Source organism: Haemorhous mexicanus, chromosome 2 (genome assembly GCF_027477595.1).
Source record: "Haemorhous mexicanus isolate bHaeMex1 chromosome 2, bHaeMex1.pri, whole genome shotgun sequence".
In the NCBI taxonomy this organism is placed as follows: domain Eukaryota; kingdom Metazoa; phylum Chordata; class Aves; order Passeriformes; family Fringillidae; genus Haemorhous; species Haemorhous mexicanus.
The window spans coordinates 81775217-81792649 of record NC_082342.1 but is presented as its reverse complement, the minus strand read 5'-3'; the positions used below and the strand labels follow the sequence as shown (position 1 = coordinate 81792649).

Here is a 17433-nt window from a genome sequence, read left to right as displayed (position 1 = left end):
TTTCAGGGCCGAATAACTGTAATCTAGTGGCTGTCCAAATGAGACTCTTAATTCATGCAATTAGCCTCCTACTCAGTGTTTAAAACCTTGCTCAGCAGTAATAGAGCTGTTAAGGGACTTAAAGTTACCTTCTGAAGCAACTGGGAACATTACAACACCATAGAAATTTCGGTTATAAATACTTCCAGATAACAGGCAGCAAGTTGAATGCAATGCTAAAAATATTAAAGAATACAGGCTTTCCCTAGCTCTCATTGGATCTTATTCTGCACCAACAGCAGCAGAGGCTTTACATTATACATAAGCTCAACTCACTGCCATGGGTTCACCAAACTCTGGGAGGAGATGCTTTACTCTTGCTTACTTAGAAGTTAAGACATTGAAAACTGTCAACACACCTGAAGGGAGAAATCTTTCAGTTCAACCAGATCTTTACACTTTCCATTCAGCTTCTCTGTGATCACCAGAGCTGAGCTGGCAGAGACTTTTTTCTTCTCCACAAAGAGTTCTCAAAAAAAAAAAATCTCCACAAGCAAGCTTACAGTTTTATTCCTATTTTTGCCACTGGCTGGGTCTACAGATCTGAGCTCTATCTGTGTAATGGCATTACACAGCAACTTCTCCCATTCACAAAATAACCTTTCTCATTCTGCCTCAAACCAGTACATATCCTAATGCTCTGTAAGAATTTAAGCAATACCCTACTCAAGAGGATTCTAAATGAGCCAGCTGGTTAATAGAAATTTAAAAAGCATCATAACATGATAAAGTCAAAACAGTGGCTATGTCTTATAACACTGTACAGTCCTAGGGGATGATCCTGACACTTCCACTCTTCTCTTCTCCCACAGGACATCTCTGCCTGCCTCCTGCACAAAAAAGAAAATAGCTCCTGCATTGTAAAGAAAACCTTATTAGACAGCCCATTTTACAGAAAGAAATACCAGAAAAAGGCAAATTTGCTTGGATAAATCACTAAATTCTCTTCCAGACAACTAGAACAGCAGTACAGGTGATCATTTTCATAGCATGCACCTTCCTGGCTCAAAACTTACTCTATTCCAGTTACCCATAAATTACAATGACAGATGAATAAGAACTATCTGTTCCCATTTGAAATAGTGCTGACCACTCTTTTATCATTCCTGGCAATTAACAGCAAACATGAGTTCTAGTCATTTTTTGTAGGCAACCTGCTGAGATTTATAGCAGTATCTTCAAAAATCTGAAGACAAGACTTGGGTGAAAGATTTTTCAGGGTTGTGACAACCTTGATACAGGAAAGTTCTGGTACATCAATCATTTGTCTGCTATTCTGACAGGAGAAAACTCACATACAGTGCAAAAGTAGTTAAGGATAGTTGCTAGTTGTTGCCACAAGTTCTAGACAAGTTGTCTGTAAACAAATAGAAGAAAAATACAGCATACTATCTCAATCAATTTGGATCAAAACAGCCTAATTTCCCTCTACAATACAGCAATTGGCTTAAAATAGGAATCTTAGAAAGGAAATGCTTTCCAAAAAAAAAAAAAAAAAAAAAGAAAAAAGAAAAAAGGATGACTTTAAGCAACATCTCCAATTACTCCCATAAGCCAAAAAAAAAACCAGAGTATAGAAAAAAAAATAAAAAATGATGTGGCAAGGGCAGAACTCCATGGAAAGCAATTCTGAGAGTTATCAAACAAAAGATTTATTACAAAGGGATTTCATTCTATTTTATGTTTGACAACACAGATGCTGAAAATAAAACCATTTTTACTAAATGTGCCAATGATGAAAAGCTAGGAAGAAGAAAAAACTTAAATCAATTTTGCAAATGAAATAAATTGACAATAGGGGAACAAAATTCACAGGGGATGAGCACAAAGCTCCTATAAAAAGACAACAGAAAATATAAGTAATAGTCTATAATAAAATGAATAATATCTAAATCCCAAGCTGACAGTCAATGTCAGGCAACTGCAAAATGGTAAATATCAGTGAAGTGTACAACCACATGTACAACTTTCAGCATAAGCCAAGTAATCTTTTCTGATCCATTTTGTACTACACGTAAGAGATGAAACACTGTATTCCCACTGAAACATCACTTTTCAAGAAAACAACTGACACAAACCCAAAGAGTAGGCCATTCTTTGTGTTCCTCCAATAAAGACAGAGTGAATTGGATTTGGTTACTATTTAAGCAGGGAAGCTTGAAAGAGGGCTTCCTAAGAGCCAAAGTACCCAGAAGGCTACTGCAGAGAAAACGAGATCGATTTGTTCTCAGGTTCTCAAAAGACAGGAGATGCAATGGGCTTAAAATTGAAGTTAACAAGATTCACACTAGGCACTTGGGGAAGACAACACCACTTTTCAACTTTAAGGACAATGAAACCCTTGAGCAGATTACACTGGAGACAGGTAAGGAAGTAAAAACTCGCAGTCAATAGCAGGACCGCAGGAAATTGTTTAGTCTTGATTGTTCCTCACATTTATTTAAAAAACTATATAGAATTTCTAGCTCATTTCAGTAGAAGATACTAAGGTACAATAGACAATTTGTGCTTTTCTTCAGTTTAAATATTTGTGACTTTTTATTCTCCTCTCTCCACTATCTTCAGCATAGTCCTATTTTCAATTAACACTCTTACATTTTTGTGATGATCAGTTACCACAGCTGCAAAGACCAGAGTCTGTCTTATGTTCTATTATAGCTAGATCTTTAAAAACACATAATAGTCAAATAAAGCAATGAAAAAGAAGGAAAAGGAATTCTACTAATATTTTCTATTCAACTTTCTCCATTTCAGGACTCACGGGTTTACTGCTGATTTACACTTCCATAGAAAAATGTAGCATATGGCAAGTTAAAAAGGACAAGAGAATTGAGAGCATAATGGAAGTGAATTAATGAGAATCAATAGTTTTGAAGAATAAACTGCATTAACAATAAAGCTTACGGGGTTTACACAACTTGAGTGATTTCACAGTTTCATGTTAGAAAATTAGACAAAACTTACAATAAAGTGTTCTTTCAAGTGTATAGTTTAAAAGATTGCCTTCCTAGTTTAATCAAACTTCAAATAAACAATAACGAATAATTATTCATTATACTGCAGGCATCATCAGCAAGGGATAAAGTGCCTTGATCAGGACTTCTCAGGTTCTCTCAACCCCTCCTCCATAGAGCAGAGAGGCAAAGCAAGCCCTACCTCACACCCCAAGGATTACATGGCAACCTAACAGAGGCAGACCATTAGTTTGGACAATGTCTCTGCAATATCGGATGCGGAACTCTCCTTTTCTAGTTTTAGACAGAGAGTCCCAATTCACAATTCTAGTCTTTCCCTAGCTCTCAGTGAATGGAAGAACTGGTCCTCCAGAAGACAATTCAGCAGGTCTCAGACCATTAAAAGGGCTGCCGGTGTTATTCTGTTTCTCCCTGCTGTCTGCAGAGGCAGCCTCATGTCACTCGGACTTGACACCAACTCCCCCCTGGCATACCAGGTTAGACATCTCACACAATTTCTCTTCCCATTCTTTCCTCAAGCTTAACTGGCTAAGATTCCACAGTCTCAGCTTCTTGGCACCTCTGAAGGAAAGCCAAGTTCTGGGAGCAGAGATGAACACAAGCATTACACCAACGTCAACGGCTTCCTCAGAGGGCAATGCAAACACATAAAAGGCTGTTTCTTTAAAAAGAAAATCTTAAATTAAAAAAAAAAAAATTAAAGGCACTATCCAGATAGCAGTTTTTGTAAAGGTGAAAGCTACACATTAGTATGAAAAACTAACAGCCTGGATCTGTAGACACTTAAACAGGTATTTTACCAGAAAATCTCACATCCTGAAAATGAAAACATATGCAAACGTTTGAAGGAATAAAGTCTACAGTTTTTGTCTTGGTTTGGTTGTTTTTTAAAATAATGTCATACAAAAGAATTACTTTGTTTTCTAACAAAGGAGATAGTTCTACAACTTCACAGTAGCATCCAATACATTAATAACAAACTACTTTTCATATTGAAGCTGGGACAAAGCACACCATACCATTAAGTCCCATAGAGGTAAAAGTCCATGCTGGCACTGGGGCTTAAAGAAGTTCAGATTTCTGGAGCACACATCAGTTTTTGCCCCATGTTCCATCTTGGGTCCTGAGACTTCAAAACTCCAACATTAGGAAGAGGAAAAACTAAGACAAATTCTTTTCAAAACTCTAACGTGATTTAAACACACTGTCCATGAAAGAAAAAAACTGAGGAGAGGTTGTGCTTCTCAGATCTTCCAGGACCTTTACCATGACCATCCACTCCTTAACAGCTAGCCCCTTCCCCCATGAATTCTAATTCTAGTTTCTTCATAAAATCTTCTGAAGATCTGTGTTAAAAGGTAGGACTTAATCTAACTTGCACTATTTTTAGCCCTCTAAGAAACAAATTTTCACTATCATACACAAAAAATCCTTTATTCCCTCTGCTGTAGTAGAAGACAGACTGCATATACCAGGATCTGAAAGAAAAGATTATATTAACACCTGCTAGTGGAGAAACAAACAAAAAATCTGAAATACACAAGCACCTTGGTACCAATCTGTAAAAGTTTGTCCTCTCGGCCACAAAGAAAATCCATTGTCAGATATTTAACCAATTTAGCCTAATTTTCTGACACCATAGCCGGAAGGCAGAAGAGAAAAGTTGAGCTATTCAAGGAAGTCTAGTGCTTCAAATACATTCAGGAGCTTTAAAGGAAGACTTAAAAATATTCAGTACACTTCACGTTAGACTCGTTTGCAAGTTTCTTGCCTATTATAGGTATTCAGTCTCCTCAATTCTCCATTCAGACATTAAAAAAATACTTAAATCCATGCCTCTAATGGTACAGCCAAGTAGTTTGGGCTTGATTCCAATTTCACCAAGAGCAAAGACATTCACAGCAGAGATAATCCATACTTTAGGGTTATTTGATTCCTTTTAGAGTTCCTTGAGAAGCAGAAGCCAAGCTACATGGTTACAATGACAAAACAAAGGGGAAAATGTAAAGGTGTGTCCCAGCACAGGTTACAATACAAAAATAAACAAGTATTAAAATGATGCAATAAATTATTCACAGTGCTTTCCTCATTTATGTAAAGACAAATCAAGAAGTGCAATCTTACACTAGCCAAATAATCAATCCACTAATTAAAAAAAAAAAATCAGTAACCAAAAAAAAATATCAGAAAACACTTCACCTATAATAGCAAAGAATCACTACATGTCTTTTTTCAGTCAAAGTAATTACTAACTATGCACTGGCTGTGTAGTTCAACTTGAAGTTTTAAATTTACCTAATACAAGAATGTTTTTATGTAATAGTACTGAAGCCACTACTCCAATTTTATTGCCCATTTGTAATCTTTGCAACTGAATTTAGCACTCAGTTGTTTACCTACTAATATTCTTCATGAGAGAAAAGGTGGATTTCACTGGCAGACTATGTATTTTCAGACATTTTTACAAGTATTAATCTTCCTCCTCCCTTCCCTTTTACATTGCAAGTTTCTTGAATATTCCTTCAAGCTCTACCACCAAATTATATTGTCCTTGAAGACATTCACAGCATTTCTCTTCCATCAGCAAATACATACACTTCATATTCAGCTGATTTTTTTTTCATAAAATTGTATGAATTACCTTAACAGTATTCTGCAAGTACAGTCTAAGTCCAAAACCATCCACAATAAATTCAAATTATCCTGACTGAAGTCTTTCCAAATGCAACTAGCTTTGCTGTATGGGAGGGCCTCTGACGTTCACATCAAAAAACCTTCAAATTGCTCAACAACAACAATAATCAACTCCATTGTCTTGATGAATAAACCCTGTGAAAATGTGCCCATGAATGTCATAGACTATACATGTTAAGTGATAAGATGCAAACCACAGCGTGGAAGTAATTCTACTGAAAATTTAAAGTTTGTGGACTCATAAAATCAATATGAATACTAAAATGAAAGAATGAATGGTATTTGCCAAACGATATAACTTTCCATAAAGGTATTCTTCCTATATTTCCCTTAATATTTTACAGAGCTGAAGTTACAATTATTAAAGTGCAGAGGTTTAAGCGTGAATTCAGCTCACAAGTCCTTAATACACATGCCCAAAATCAGAGACAGGTTCTAATGCTAGCCTGAATAATCTGACTGAACGGTAAATAAATCAAAACAAAGACCAAAACATACTGAATCACCCAGAGCTCTCTCTTATCAAGAGAGATCGCCCATCTGACAATTATTCCATCTTTAGAACAGGGCAAGACCTTTCACAAGACCCAACAAAACCACACTATAACTTGCAGAGAGGCATCGTGCACACAGAATTCCCTTTTCCACTGTCACCAGGTCACCAAAGGGACATTCATAGTGCGATTTTTGCCAGTACAGAGAACGCTCATGGTCTCCCGACTTTGAGCTTGCACGGAGAGCGAGCGGCCAGGACGGCACGGGAAGCACAGAACCTGCCTATCTGCCAACGCCAAACACGGGTGAAAGAGTTTAAGGGGCTTCTGGATACTTCCAACTCCACTAGTTACAACATTCAGCATCTGCAACGATCCATCAGATTCTGCAGAGGCACTCTGCTTGCTGCAGAAGAGCGTAGTGATCTGTTAAAGACAAGTTTCGAAAGGACAAACAGACAGGAGAAACTTGCGGGAGCACCAGCAGAGTTTCTCTCGCGCTAACCCGTACCAAAGGCAGCTGCGTGCGCGCTGCGCGGAATCAGCACGAATTAGAGGCGAAGCGAAAGCACCGCAGGTAACACACCGGAACGGCAAGAGCCCACAGCAGACCCTCCCCCGCAACACCAGCCTTGCCCCGCGTTTGTTTCCTATTGAGGACGGCAGCGGACAATTCTCGCCCTGCCGCCAGGGCACCTTCCCACGGCGCTGGCAAAGGCGGGATCTGCTTTGGAGCATCTGGAAAGCAGGCACTGACCTGAGGGTGCGGTTGCCGGTGCAGCCGCGGCGCTCCATGGCGGCGGGCACGCAGCTGGTGAGCTCGGTCCAGTCGGCGTGCAGCCCGCAGCTCCAGCCGGTGGAGAAGCGGGAGAAGAGCCAGGTGTCCTTGTCGCCGCCCGGGCGGTGGCAGGCGCACTTCTTCTGCCCGGCCCGGCAGTAGCAGGGCTGCTCCAGGTGGATGTTGCGCACCAGGTGCCGCCCGAAGGTGGTGCCGCCCGTCTTCTGGATGTGCAGGAAGACGATCACGTCGCGGCCCCGCATGTCGAACCGCACCCGCCGGCACAGCTCCCCCCGGGCGAACGGGAACTTGGCCGCCAACCGCGGCATCGCCGCTGCCTCCTCCTCCTCCTCCCGCTCCTCCGGGCCCCCCTCGCGGCGGGCGGCGGAGGCCGGCGGGCGGCGGGGGCAGGCGGCGCCGGGGCAGGCGGGCGACACGTACTGGTAGACGATGAGCAGGAAGAGCAGCGCCAGCAGCGGCGGCAGCAGCCACCTGTTGAAGCGCTCGTCCATGGCGGTGCGCAGGGGCAGCGCGGCACGGGATCAGGCGCTGCCGGCCGCTGCCGGGGCGGCCGCCCCGCTCGGATCCCGCAGCCGACGGGCGCCCGGCTCCCTCCCCGACGGCATGGTCCTGACAGGCGGGCGACTGCGGCTCGCTCAGCTCAGCTCAGCTCAGCTCAGCCCAGCCCAGCCCAGCGCGCCGCGCCGCACCCCGCCCGAGGCGGCCATCCCGCGCCCGCTGCCCGCGGGTGGGCGCCGAGCGCCGTGCCCGGAACGCGCTACCCGACGGCAGCCGCACAGCTCCGATCCCGCTCCGCCGCAACTCCTGCCCAAACACGGCGCCCGGCTCTCGGCGGGGCCCGCCCCGCCCCCGCCCGGCGGCCAATCGCGGCCGGGCCGGCCGCCCAGCCAGCCAATGGGCGGGCCCAGCACGCCGGCCCTGCCGCCAATGGGAGCGCGCGGCGGCCCGGCGGGGGCGGGGGGAGCCGCCCCGCACTCCCCTCCAGGTACCGGACCGGGACGGCCGCGCGCGGGGCGGGGGGCGGCAGCGACCAATCATAGGCTGGGGGCGGGGCGTCGGACAGCCAATGGGACTGGCCGGGGGAGCAGCCAGGTGAGCGGGGCTCCGCTAGATTCCTCATTTCCCATCAGTTTTCCGTAGGGAAGGGATGTCTGTAGGGAACGGGTGTCTGGTACCGTTCCCGCTGTCACGCTAGTGATGATAACCCCAAGTGCTTCATACAAGGAGGCGGACAGCGCCGACAACCACAGAGATTAACTGACTAATTGTAGGGTAGCTGGTACGCGGCGCTGCTGTTTCTTGCGGTCTTCAAACCGTCCCAAACCATGGTCCCAAACCATGAACCCCCTTCGCAGAACATCTTCACCTCCCCGAGGCAATAACATCGGTTCCCCAGCAGCGCAGCTGCTTCATTAAAATGTCAAAAGGTTACTTTTCAATCCCTCTTGTGTATTTATAACAATCTGCATCCTGAAAGTGTGATGTTTTCCCTACTGAAAATTATTTTTGAGTAGACATTCAAGTCTTTAGCCCGAAGATCACACTCATCAGAATTTTGCCAAAAAAAATAAACCCCACTGTTTTGCCTGAAGCGTGCTCCCCATAATGTTAAAAGTCTGTTACAAACACTTCATATCCAAAACCAAGCCTCATCTGGCTCCTGGATTACAATATATTAATATGCAATGCATTTTGTCTTAGAACTGATTGCACATCTTGCTTATTTAATTACAGAATGCCTTTATTTACTGAGGGATTAATTAGATATCTGACAGTGCTAAAGCAACTTTTTTGCTCAACTCTAAAGACAGCTTCACCTTTGCAAGGCTGATAGCAGAAGAGTAGTGCCTTCCCATGGGACCACTTAACTTCAGAACTTATAAAAATAGACAAACGTATCTTAAACTGAAGATTTCTATATAGAAACCCTGAGTACTTGGATTTTTTGGGGTAGAGTATGTGCTCCAATTAAAGCTTGCCAGAAATCATAAAAATTACCAGGAAATTGTCTAAACAGAGGGAGCTCAAACTGTAAATGTTAAGAGGTGTCCACAAGACCAACAGCCTCCACCACACACCTCCAAACATCTACCACACATGCATGCACATTCCCAGCATCCCATGGTAGTGGTAATACACCAGTAAAAGACTAACAGTTGCAAATTTTTGGGTCTTGCCAAAATATGAGATGATGCACTTCTACCTTCAGTGACATTTTTTAAGGAAAACGTCATGGGTTACTTGGTGAAATTGACCCTTGTGCAGCCATGTACCACAGTACTGGAAGTTCTTTCATCCTTTGGAAGAAGAATTCAGAGTCTGATGTCAAATAAACCTATTTAGTCTTCTGCCTCCAATAACAAGAGATGTGCACTCACTGACTCTTAATCAAGTAGAAAAAACCATTTTGACCTTGAAAAATCACTATGTTCTTTGCCAGCATGAGCAGCAGAGCACCCACCTTACCTCTAGGGAGACCAGATTCTCTCCTCTGCTTTGGCCACCACTGTGCTCACCTGCTTCCAGACTCCCTGTGCCTCCAAAATGTGGACTTAGTGAGTTCATTTTTTTACCTCTTTCTTTTACTAGGTGACACAAAGCCTATCCTAGAGAAATTTAAATATTTATATGAGTAAGATACAGAAGCACTTTGTTCTCATCTCAGCCTATCCACTACTTAACAAGAAATATGGCTAAATTGATTTGAAATAGAAGTGATGCTAAGGGATTTAGACTGAAGTATCTCTTCTGATGCTTTTAACATGATGCAGAAATATCATAATTTAAGAATTTCTCATTAAGAGATTTAAGATTTTTTAAAGATTTTTTAAAGATTTTTTAAAGATTTTTTTAAAGAAAATTTAAGATTTTCTCATTAAATACCAGATTGTTAACACATACCTTCATCTCCATAAAAAGGAGCTCAAAACCAAAGTTGCTAAAACAAGAAACCCTGAATTTCACTAGAATTTTAAATTCTTATTTATTTAAACTTACTCAAGACAGTTACTGATTCATGAAGACTGGTAAAAAAAATTAATGGAATAGATGTACAAGGGAAGTAAAAATATTTATAATGATGTTTATCTGAAAAACTTGACTTTTAAAAGATTCTCCTTTTTCTGAAACTAGAAGAAGTTACTTGCAGTAAATGAATTAATGTATTTATGCAGCTTTCAAAGGCAGGCTTTTACTTATGAATTTGAATGCTCTTAATGATGGTCTGTGACCACACTTTATGTAAAGTCACAAACCACAGCACAACCAACAACATAGAGTTTTCATTTGGTAGTATTTTATGTTCTCTTTATAGAGGCCCACGTTTCTGTGCAAGTCCCTGTGGGATTAAGTTCTAATAAAATCATTTTGCTTCTTTGCAAGTCTGTGGCTGTAACTCCTTAGCATCAATGAAGCAATGAAAAGGGTCATTTTGAAAACAGTAGTGTTCCCATTGATTTAATGGGATCATGACTGGGTTCAAAATGAAGCCCTAAAACTTGCCAACACTGCTCAATCACAACATTTTCCCTTTCAGACATAACTCATCTATAAATCTCCAATGAGATTTTAACTACAAGGAAAATCCAAAGTCAGTTAAAAGCTAATTTTGAGATAATCTTACAAAATCAATGTAGTTTTTGTGGATTTCACAATAAAACACTTACATGTAAGACTTCTTCATAATTCTCTAAGATCCTGTGCTGACAGCAGATATCTCAGATGTCATCCACCAAGAATTCAAATAAAATAATACTGGAATGACCTATTCCTTGTGACAATTTTAGGCAGAATACCTTTACCTGTTAAAATTTACATGCCAAATCTACACACATTTTTATCAGAAATAGGCTAATATGTAGAAGTGTTGCACAGAAAAATATTTCAGAATTCCAACACAGTATGTTCCTTGTCCTTGCCAATTCCCAGGTAACGCTCAACCCATTTTTCAAGTTGCTAAAAATAAAAATTGGCATACTTACAATATATTTTAAAGGATAATACAGTACTTGCTAGTCAGAAGCAATGGGTATGTGAAACAGTGTCAGTGCCAACATCAAGGTTTGTACAAAATGCATGAGTAAGCAAGTGATATTTTATGAAGCAAAGGTACAAAAACATGATTTCATTTAGCAAATACATGTCTGACAAGGTTAACATTTAATAGATCTGTTAATATAAAATTAAAGTGACACCTACCTCATACTGGTTTCTTTAAATTATGTATCACTGCTTGACCTGAGCTGTTTCAATACTCGTAGCCAGTTGAGACTTCCAATAAACCAATTTTTCGTCATGCAGCAAGTCCCAGATGTTTCCCTTGTCATGAGGATAGAAATTGTTTATAAGTGAATGCTAACTTCAGTAATTTGTCTGGGATTAATTTGTTTCGATCTACCTCTACAGAAACAATGTTTTCAGCCAATGGCTCGTATATGCCAGTCCACATGCAGGAGCTTCTGCAAGTCATTCCTTACACCAAATTGCTGCACGTTTTCCTTATGAGAGAAAGGACCAGCTATATTGTGCTTTATTATCCTATATTGCTATATTGCAGCTATTATGCTTATATTATTAGTAGTCATAATTCCAACTCTATAAGATGCTGACCTTGGACAACTGGAACATTATAAATTGCTTTCAACATTCTAGTGTTTTTCTTTTTTTGTTTGTTTACAACCATATAACTCCTCATAGAACTAATACAATACCTTTCAGTACCTTTATTTAGGTTACAATAGTTGTGAAGGTAGTCTCCCAATAACAGAACATATCTGGAAACTTTGAGCTACATTTTTTTAGATAATGCCAAAACAAGACATTTAAAGGCAGGTTCCCTTTCTACCAGGTAAACTTGGTCATCTTTTGTTCTTTCACTCCTGGGCTTTGCAACAGGGACATCTAGCAGAATAAAGAGTGACCAAATGTTCTAACCATGTTTGGGCATGTGCCAACCATCACTCTCTCAAACAATTGCTGGATATAATTTGGAAGTCAACCATTCCAGAAAGCATTTCCAACCAGCACTCAGTGACCAAGATTGTAGCTTCAGTGTAGGTCAGACCATGTCATGCTATTTGGTGTCAGTACCCAATACAGTTTCTGAACATGTTTAATTTACTAATGGAGACAACACTGCTGAGCATTTGCAGGTTTCAATTTAGGCCAGAAAAATTTGTGTTCACCCTCTTGCATTTTGTACTGTGGTGTAACCGAGTTACACTTACAAAACTCAGCTTGAAGTTATAGTGTGTTAACTAGAAAAGAAAATCTTTAGCATGTAAGGCTGCATATGGGCTTACTGGAGTTCACTGCCCACACAATGGAGAGGCACTTGGGGAGCCTTGCTGGTATTCAGCTATAATCCCAACTGAAAAAAGGATGATGCTAAGCAAATTAGCCAAAGGGCCTCTGGCTGCTGTGGCCATTCAAAAGATGAGTGTAGCTTCATGACGTGGCCATAGATAGAGTCATTGAGTGGGAAGATACTTTGAGTGGAGTGAGAAATATTCCAATTATTGAAAGATGCAATATCAAATGACAAGCAGCCAAAGGGAGAAAGTAGAGAGTATGAAAAGCAGGGTAATTTTTTTGTAATCCCAAATCCTAAACATAGGGTGCTTGTGTGTGCTATCTGCAATCAGAATCTGCGACATGGAGACAGCAAGAGGAAAGCATTTCACAGGACACAGGAAATTATTATCTCATTTCTGCCCTGTGCATAGAAAAACTTAAGTGTACTCACATATATTCCTTCCAGCCCTCAGCCTTCTGAATCCTGCAATATTTATGATGCAATCTCTAGAGTGTAGAGAAGCTTTTGGGTACTTATTACAGATAAAAGGCATGTCCCCTGCACCACATCCACACTTATTTTTCCACATTTGGGTCCAAATGGAGATGCTGCAGACTCAGTTGCTCTAATAAATATGTGAAAGATATCGCTACTGCATTTTCATATGATGTTTTGGTTTTCCTAGGAAAGAGAACAGTCTAAACTCCCTTGTTTAAAGATCAGGGTCTCTGAGCAGTCAGCAACAAAGTTTTCATATTGCAGCTTCCTCTCTGATCAGGGAGATCAATAGAGATATAGCTCTTCTGAAATTGGTGCATGCTTCCTCCTGCCTAACAAAAACTAACAAATATCCCTGTCCACATTCCCCCCAGAACCCCAAAACGGCTCATACCGCGCTGTATAGGAATTGCAAGACTGTGTAATACTGCCACCTGGTGATGCGCTCACAGCAGCATTTTCTTGCTCCTACCATCATACAAAAGCCTTTTCAGGTGCTCTTAATGTGCAAGGGCCCATCAAAGGTCACTTATCCAACCATCAGTTTATCTTGAGCACCTCTGCTTGTGCTTAGAAGTGAAATTACTGAGGTTTTCAAAGTTATGAAAGCCATATCTTGTCTTTTCCTTCAAAACAGACTTCTAGATATGCCAGGGACAGACATAGCCTATCTTGATCCAAATCTCCATCACAACTCCATATGTAGTCTAGAAACTTTAGTGTCCTCAGAGAAAAAAAATCTGAAATAATATTAGAAATTATCCACTAGACCTTCCCTCTCTCCTTTTTTATTTTTTTAATCTTTTCAGTCTTTGGGGTGTAATGTAAAAATAAAATATCAATAAATACCAAAACAACAATCAACCCCCCCCCCCCCAAAAAAAAAAAACAAAAGGCAAAACCAAAAAGCCCCAACAAACAACAAAAAATCTTCCAAGAACTTTCCAAGGTGGAAAAAAAAGGTTTCTGTAGTACATGATCTCTGAGTCCTTCATCTGATCTCTGTGGGATACAGGTGAAAACTGCAGAAAAAACATGGCAAATGGTAGATCAGGCTCAAATTCTAGCACCCCTATCTGACTTTCACAGCTGTCTCCAAATCTGAACCTTTCTTTTATAACTGACCTCCAACTCCTTAGTGAAAAACAGCAAGCTGAGAACTGCTATCACTTTCTAGGTTGCTGCTATTTCATACAAGACCATTCTTGGATTCTTTTCAGAAAGCCAACCTGCACCCTTTGAAGTCTAAATTCAAGAACTGCACTTTTTAATGTGCTGCTATGAGAATTTTTAGAACAATTCAGTCCTCCTCTTCGGGGATTTTTCTTAGCTCTTTCTTATTTAACTATCATTCTATAAGCACCTAAAGGCATGTAATCAGTCGTTCTTCCCTAACTTATAGCCATACAAAGATTCAATGTTTTCTCTTTGTATATTCATAATAGGAATATAGGAATGGTAATATTTATTCTTTAAATTGTCCCCCGAGATCAGTGGTCCCATCATCAGTTAAGAGTTCAGCTGGACTTCTGGAAAAGGCTGAGAGGAATTCAGGTTTAGTGCTGAAGATATCAGAGTTATTTCACAGCTGAGGCTGCAGCAGAATTACTCCTATTACCTCAAAACTGGCCAACCTACAACAGTCACAGCACAGAAAAGTCACTAGCACTGTAGGTGAGAGGTTAGAAATTCATACACAGTTTGAAGTCTTGTTTTGAGTCATCCATCTCTGGCACTAATTTATCTTATGATCTTGGATTAAAGTATGTTGGGAACTGTAATTACCATGAGAACCAGGAATTTTAACCTATAATGGCAATCTGTGGCAGCAAATGTTAAGACTAAAATAGCTCTTCTAAGCCTCAGCAGAACTATCTGTTGGCCTTGCAGTCCATTTGCAACAGACCAGTGACTATGTAAGAAATATGAGAGGGAAGAAAAATTGTTCAACACTGTGACAGGTTTCAGATTAATAAACTGTAAACTCAGAGGGAGAGTTGAGGTGAAGATTGCTGGAGTGTTCAGATTAAGAATTGGCAAAAAATAAGGGAATAATTCTTCAGCTGTCAGAAAAAGGCAATCAAAATACAGATTGGTCAAAGCAGCTTGTTTGACCAAGGGGTCTAAGGGTGCCTCACACTGAAGTGGTTGAGTGAGAAGCATGTACCTACAACCTACCAACACTTCATATCATCTTACAGCAAAAGAAAAACTAGAATAAGAATTGCACTGCTAAGAGAAGACAGAGATCCTCCACAGCAGTGTAGTCACACTGTGGCTTGCAGACCATTGATGGTGAGTGAAATACCAGAATCTGATCTGTAAAATAATTAGGTCCAACCCTGGACCCTCTTCCATGGATTTTTTGTGCAAGCATAACTGAGAATTGACATGCATGAAAAGATTTGAATTTAGACATATAACATAAAAAGTCACATGCTATGAATGTATTTTATTTAAATACAGATGGTTTTAGCACAATTATCATCATTTATCCCAATTCCTAAGAAATAGTAGGATGCAAGTTGTCCAGACATTTTATAATTGTATTCCTTTAATAAAGTGGTTGGGAATCCCAAATTTGTAGCAAAACTGTGGGGAAAATAGAAGCTTGCACTTTCTTTTGAAAGGAAGACTCTTCAAAAGATTCTTTTAAAAAAATTTGCTGGGGCTTCCAGCAGGCAGGATCTCACTTTTCATTCTTTATTATCACAGAGTAGACCTATCATTTCACCTTAATCCTTTCAGAAGGTCCAAGTTTATCAGCCTAATATACTCTAGTAAATTCTTGTTGACAACTGCCAGTTATCAAAATTATAGTATGACCAGCAGTGTATCAAGTATGAATAACCACTACAAGCAGTGTACTTCTGATTTAACTTCATTTAATGTAGGAAATCAGGATAAAAGAATAACAGGAAACCAAAATAAAGCCACGTTTTCCAGACAGAAACCTATCTCTATTACAATTTAATCGGCAAACATAACTTTCCCTTAGTTTGAGGTGTTAATTCTGCATGATTACCATATGGTAATCACATAGAATTGTGACCATTTTATTTATTTATAATGATAATTTTATTTCAGAGACAAAGCCATTCAAAAGAGGATGCAGCAAGATGGCATTCATCCAGCACTAATCCTGTTGCCTTCTTTTTTTCTTCCTTTCTGTGTCATCAGTGTCCCATAATTTAGAGCTGCACATTGCTCCTTCAGCAGCGCTAGAGAGGGCAGAAAAGCTCATCCCACTGCTCTTCCCAGCAGAAGGACACAGGAGATAGAGGTAGCAGCAGCTGGCACATCAGGGGTTAAACGATTTACTTTTCTTTAACAACACTTCATTTTTGCCCTCAAAGTTTATCTACATTAAAATATTCTAAATGTAGTGTGTTTCTGTAAGTCTAATTATATGCGGCATGCGAAAACATATTCGATAATCACATTGCTAATTATGTGCAATCACTTCAATACACAGGTGCAAAGCTCCAGAAATATGCATATTTTAATCACCATGTATATAGCTATAAACCACAACTTTTCATTTAAGTGTTCAGTGACTCCTTTGTTTATTCTGGGACTATACTTCCTTGGATTTTTGACTGGCTAGGGACAGAAAAAGAAATATATTATGCTACCACAAATCTGGAATTTAATTTATATGTGTATGTTCCAGTGCTAAAAAACCTGTAATTCCTTCCTTTTCCATGGTTTATGAACATTTTAAAGCACACATTTTATAATTTATTGATGGACACAGCATGCTGACTTCAGAGATACGGGAATCATAATTTTTCTTTTCCTTCTGGGAGCCCTAATTCTCACAGTGTTCCTTTAGTATAAATTTGCCTGGAAAATCATGTATATGTGCATGGGAATGTGTCTTCTCCAGTTTGGATTAAACCTGAAGGACCTTCTTAATGGTTTAAAAACAGAAAGCCATAAAATCATGAGCAATAAATTCACTTTCATTACATTTGTAATAGCTGCACTTTTTGCTTCTCTTTCATTTACATGTAACTGTTATTTTTTACATTGATTTTTAAAGCTGCCTTCACAAAATGGATTCCAATTATCTTTGTGTGTAAATCATAAAAACTGAAAATTTAATATACTCAGATTAACTGAAAAGGACATAAAATAATAATTTGCATAATTCAAAAGTAATATTTCTATCTTCCCTCTAAAGATATTTAGCATAAATTACTGGAAAAAATAGCTTTAGATTACTTGTCTGTAAGTATTCTTTTTCACTTTAGGAATTGAGCTGAAATGACCCCTGAGAGACAAGAAACTCATTTACTGGTCTGCCTCTAACATTAACAAAAAGACAGACCAATAGAAGGGACACAGCCAAATCAGAAAAGCAGCCCTGAAATTTCTTCCACTGGAAATAAATCCATCATATTTCACACAATAAAGCAGTCGGCTTTTTCTGTTTCACTTTAGCTACACAAATTTTTAATTAAAGTAAATTACACTTAGGAGTCACAGAACAGTTGTTACGAGTATTACATATGCTAGCCACCGTAACAGCATTTGACAAGGCTTTCACTAGATCAATAAGCCAACAAGAGACTCTTCTACGAATTCTTTTTTATAAACAGTGCTACAGCTTAAGCTGGGTGTCCCCAAAAAAGCACC

The 17433-nt window shown here is 40.0% G+C and overlaps 1 protein-coding gene across 5 annotated transcripts in view; it reads right to left on the bottom strand.

The window, feature by feature from the left end:
• Positions 1-7826, bottom strand: part of HS6ST3 (heparan sulfate 6-O-sulfotransferase 3) — a 275456-nt gene extending 267630 nt beyond the window's left edge. For all 5 annotated transcript variants that reach the window (XR_009485417.1, XR_009485418.1, XR_009485419.1 and 2 more), the window contains exon 1: positions 6960-7826. Coding sequence is in view for 1 of the 5 variants with exons in the window: in XM_059839241.1 (XP_059695224.1) it covers positions 6960-7492 (533 nt within the window). In the remaining 4 variants the exon portion in view is untranslated. The remainder of the gene's footprint in view (positions 1-6959) is intronic.
• Positions 7827-17433: the final 9607 nt, after the last annotated feature.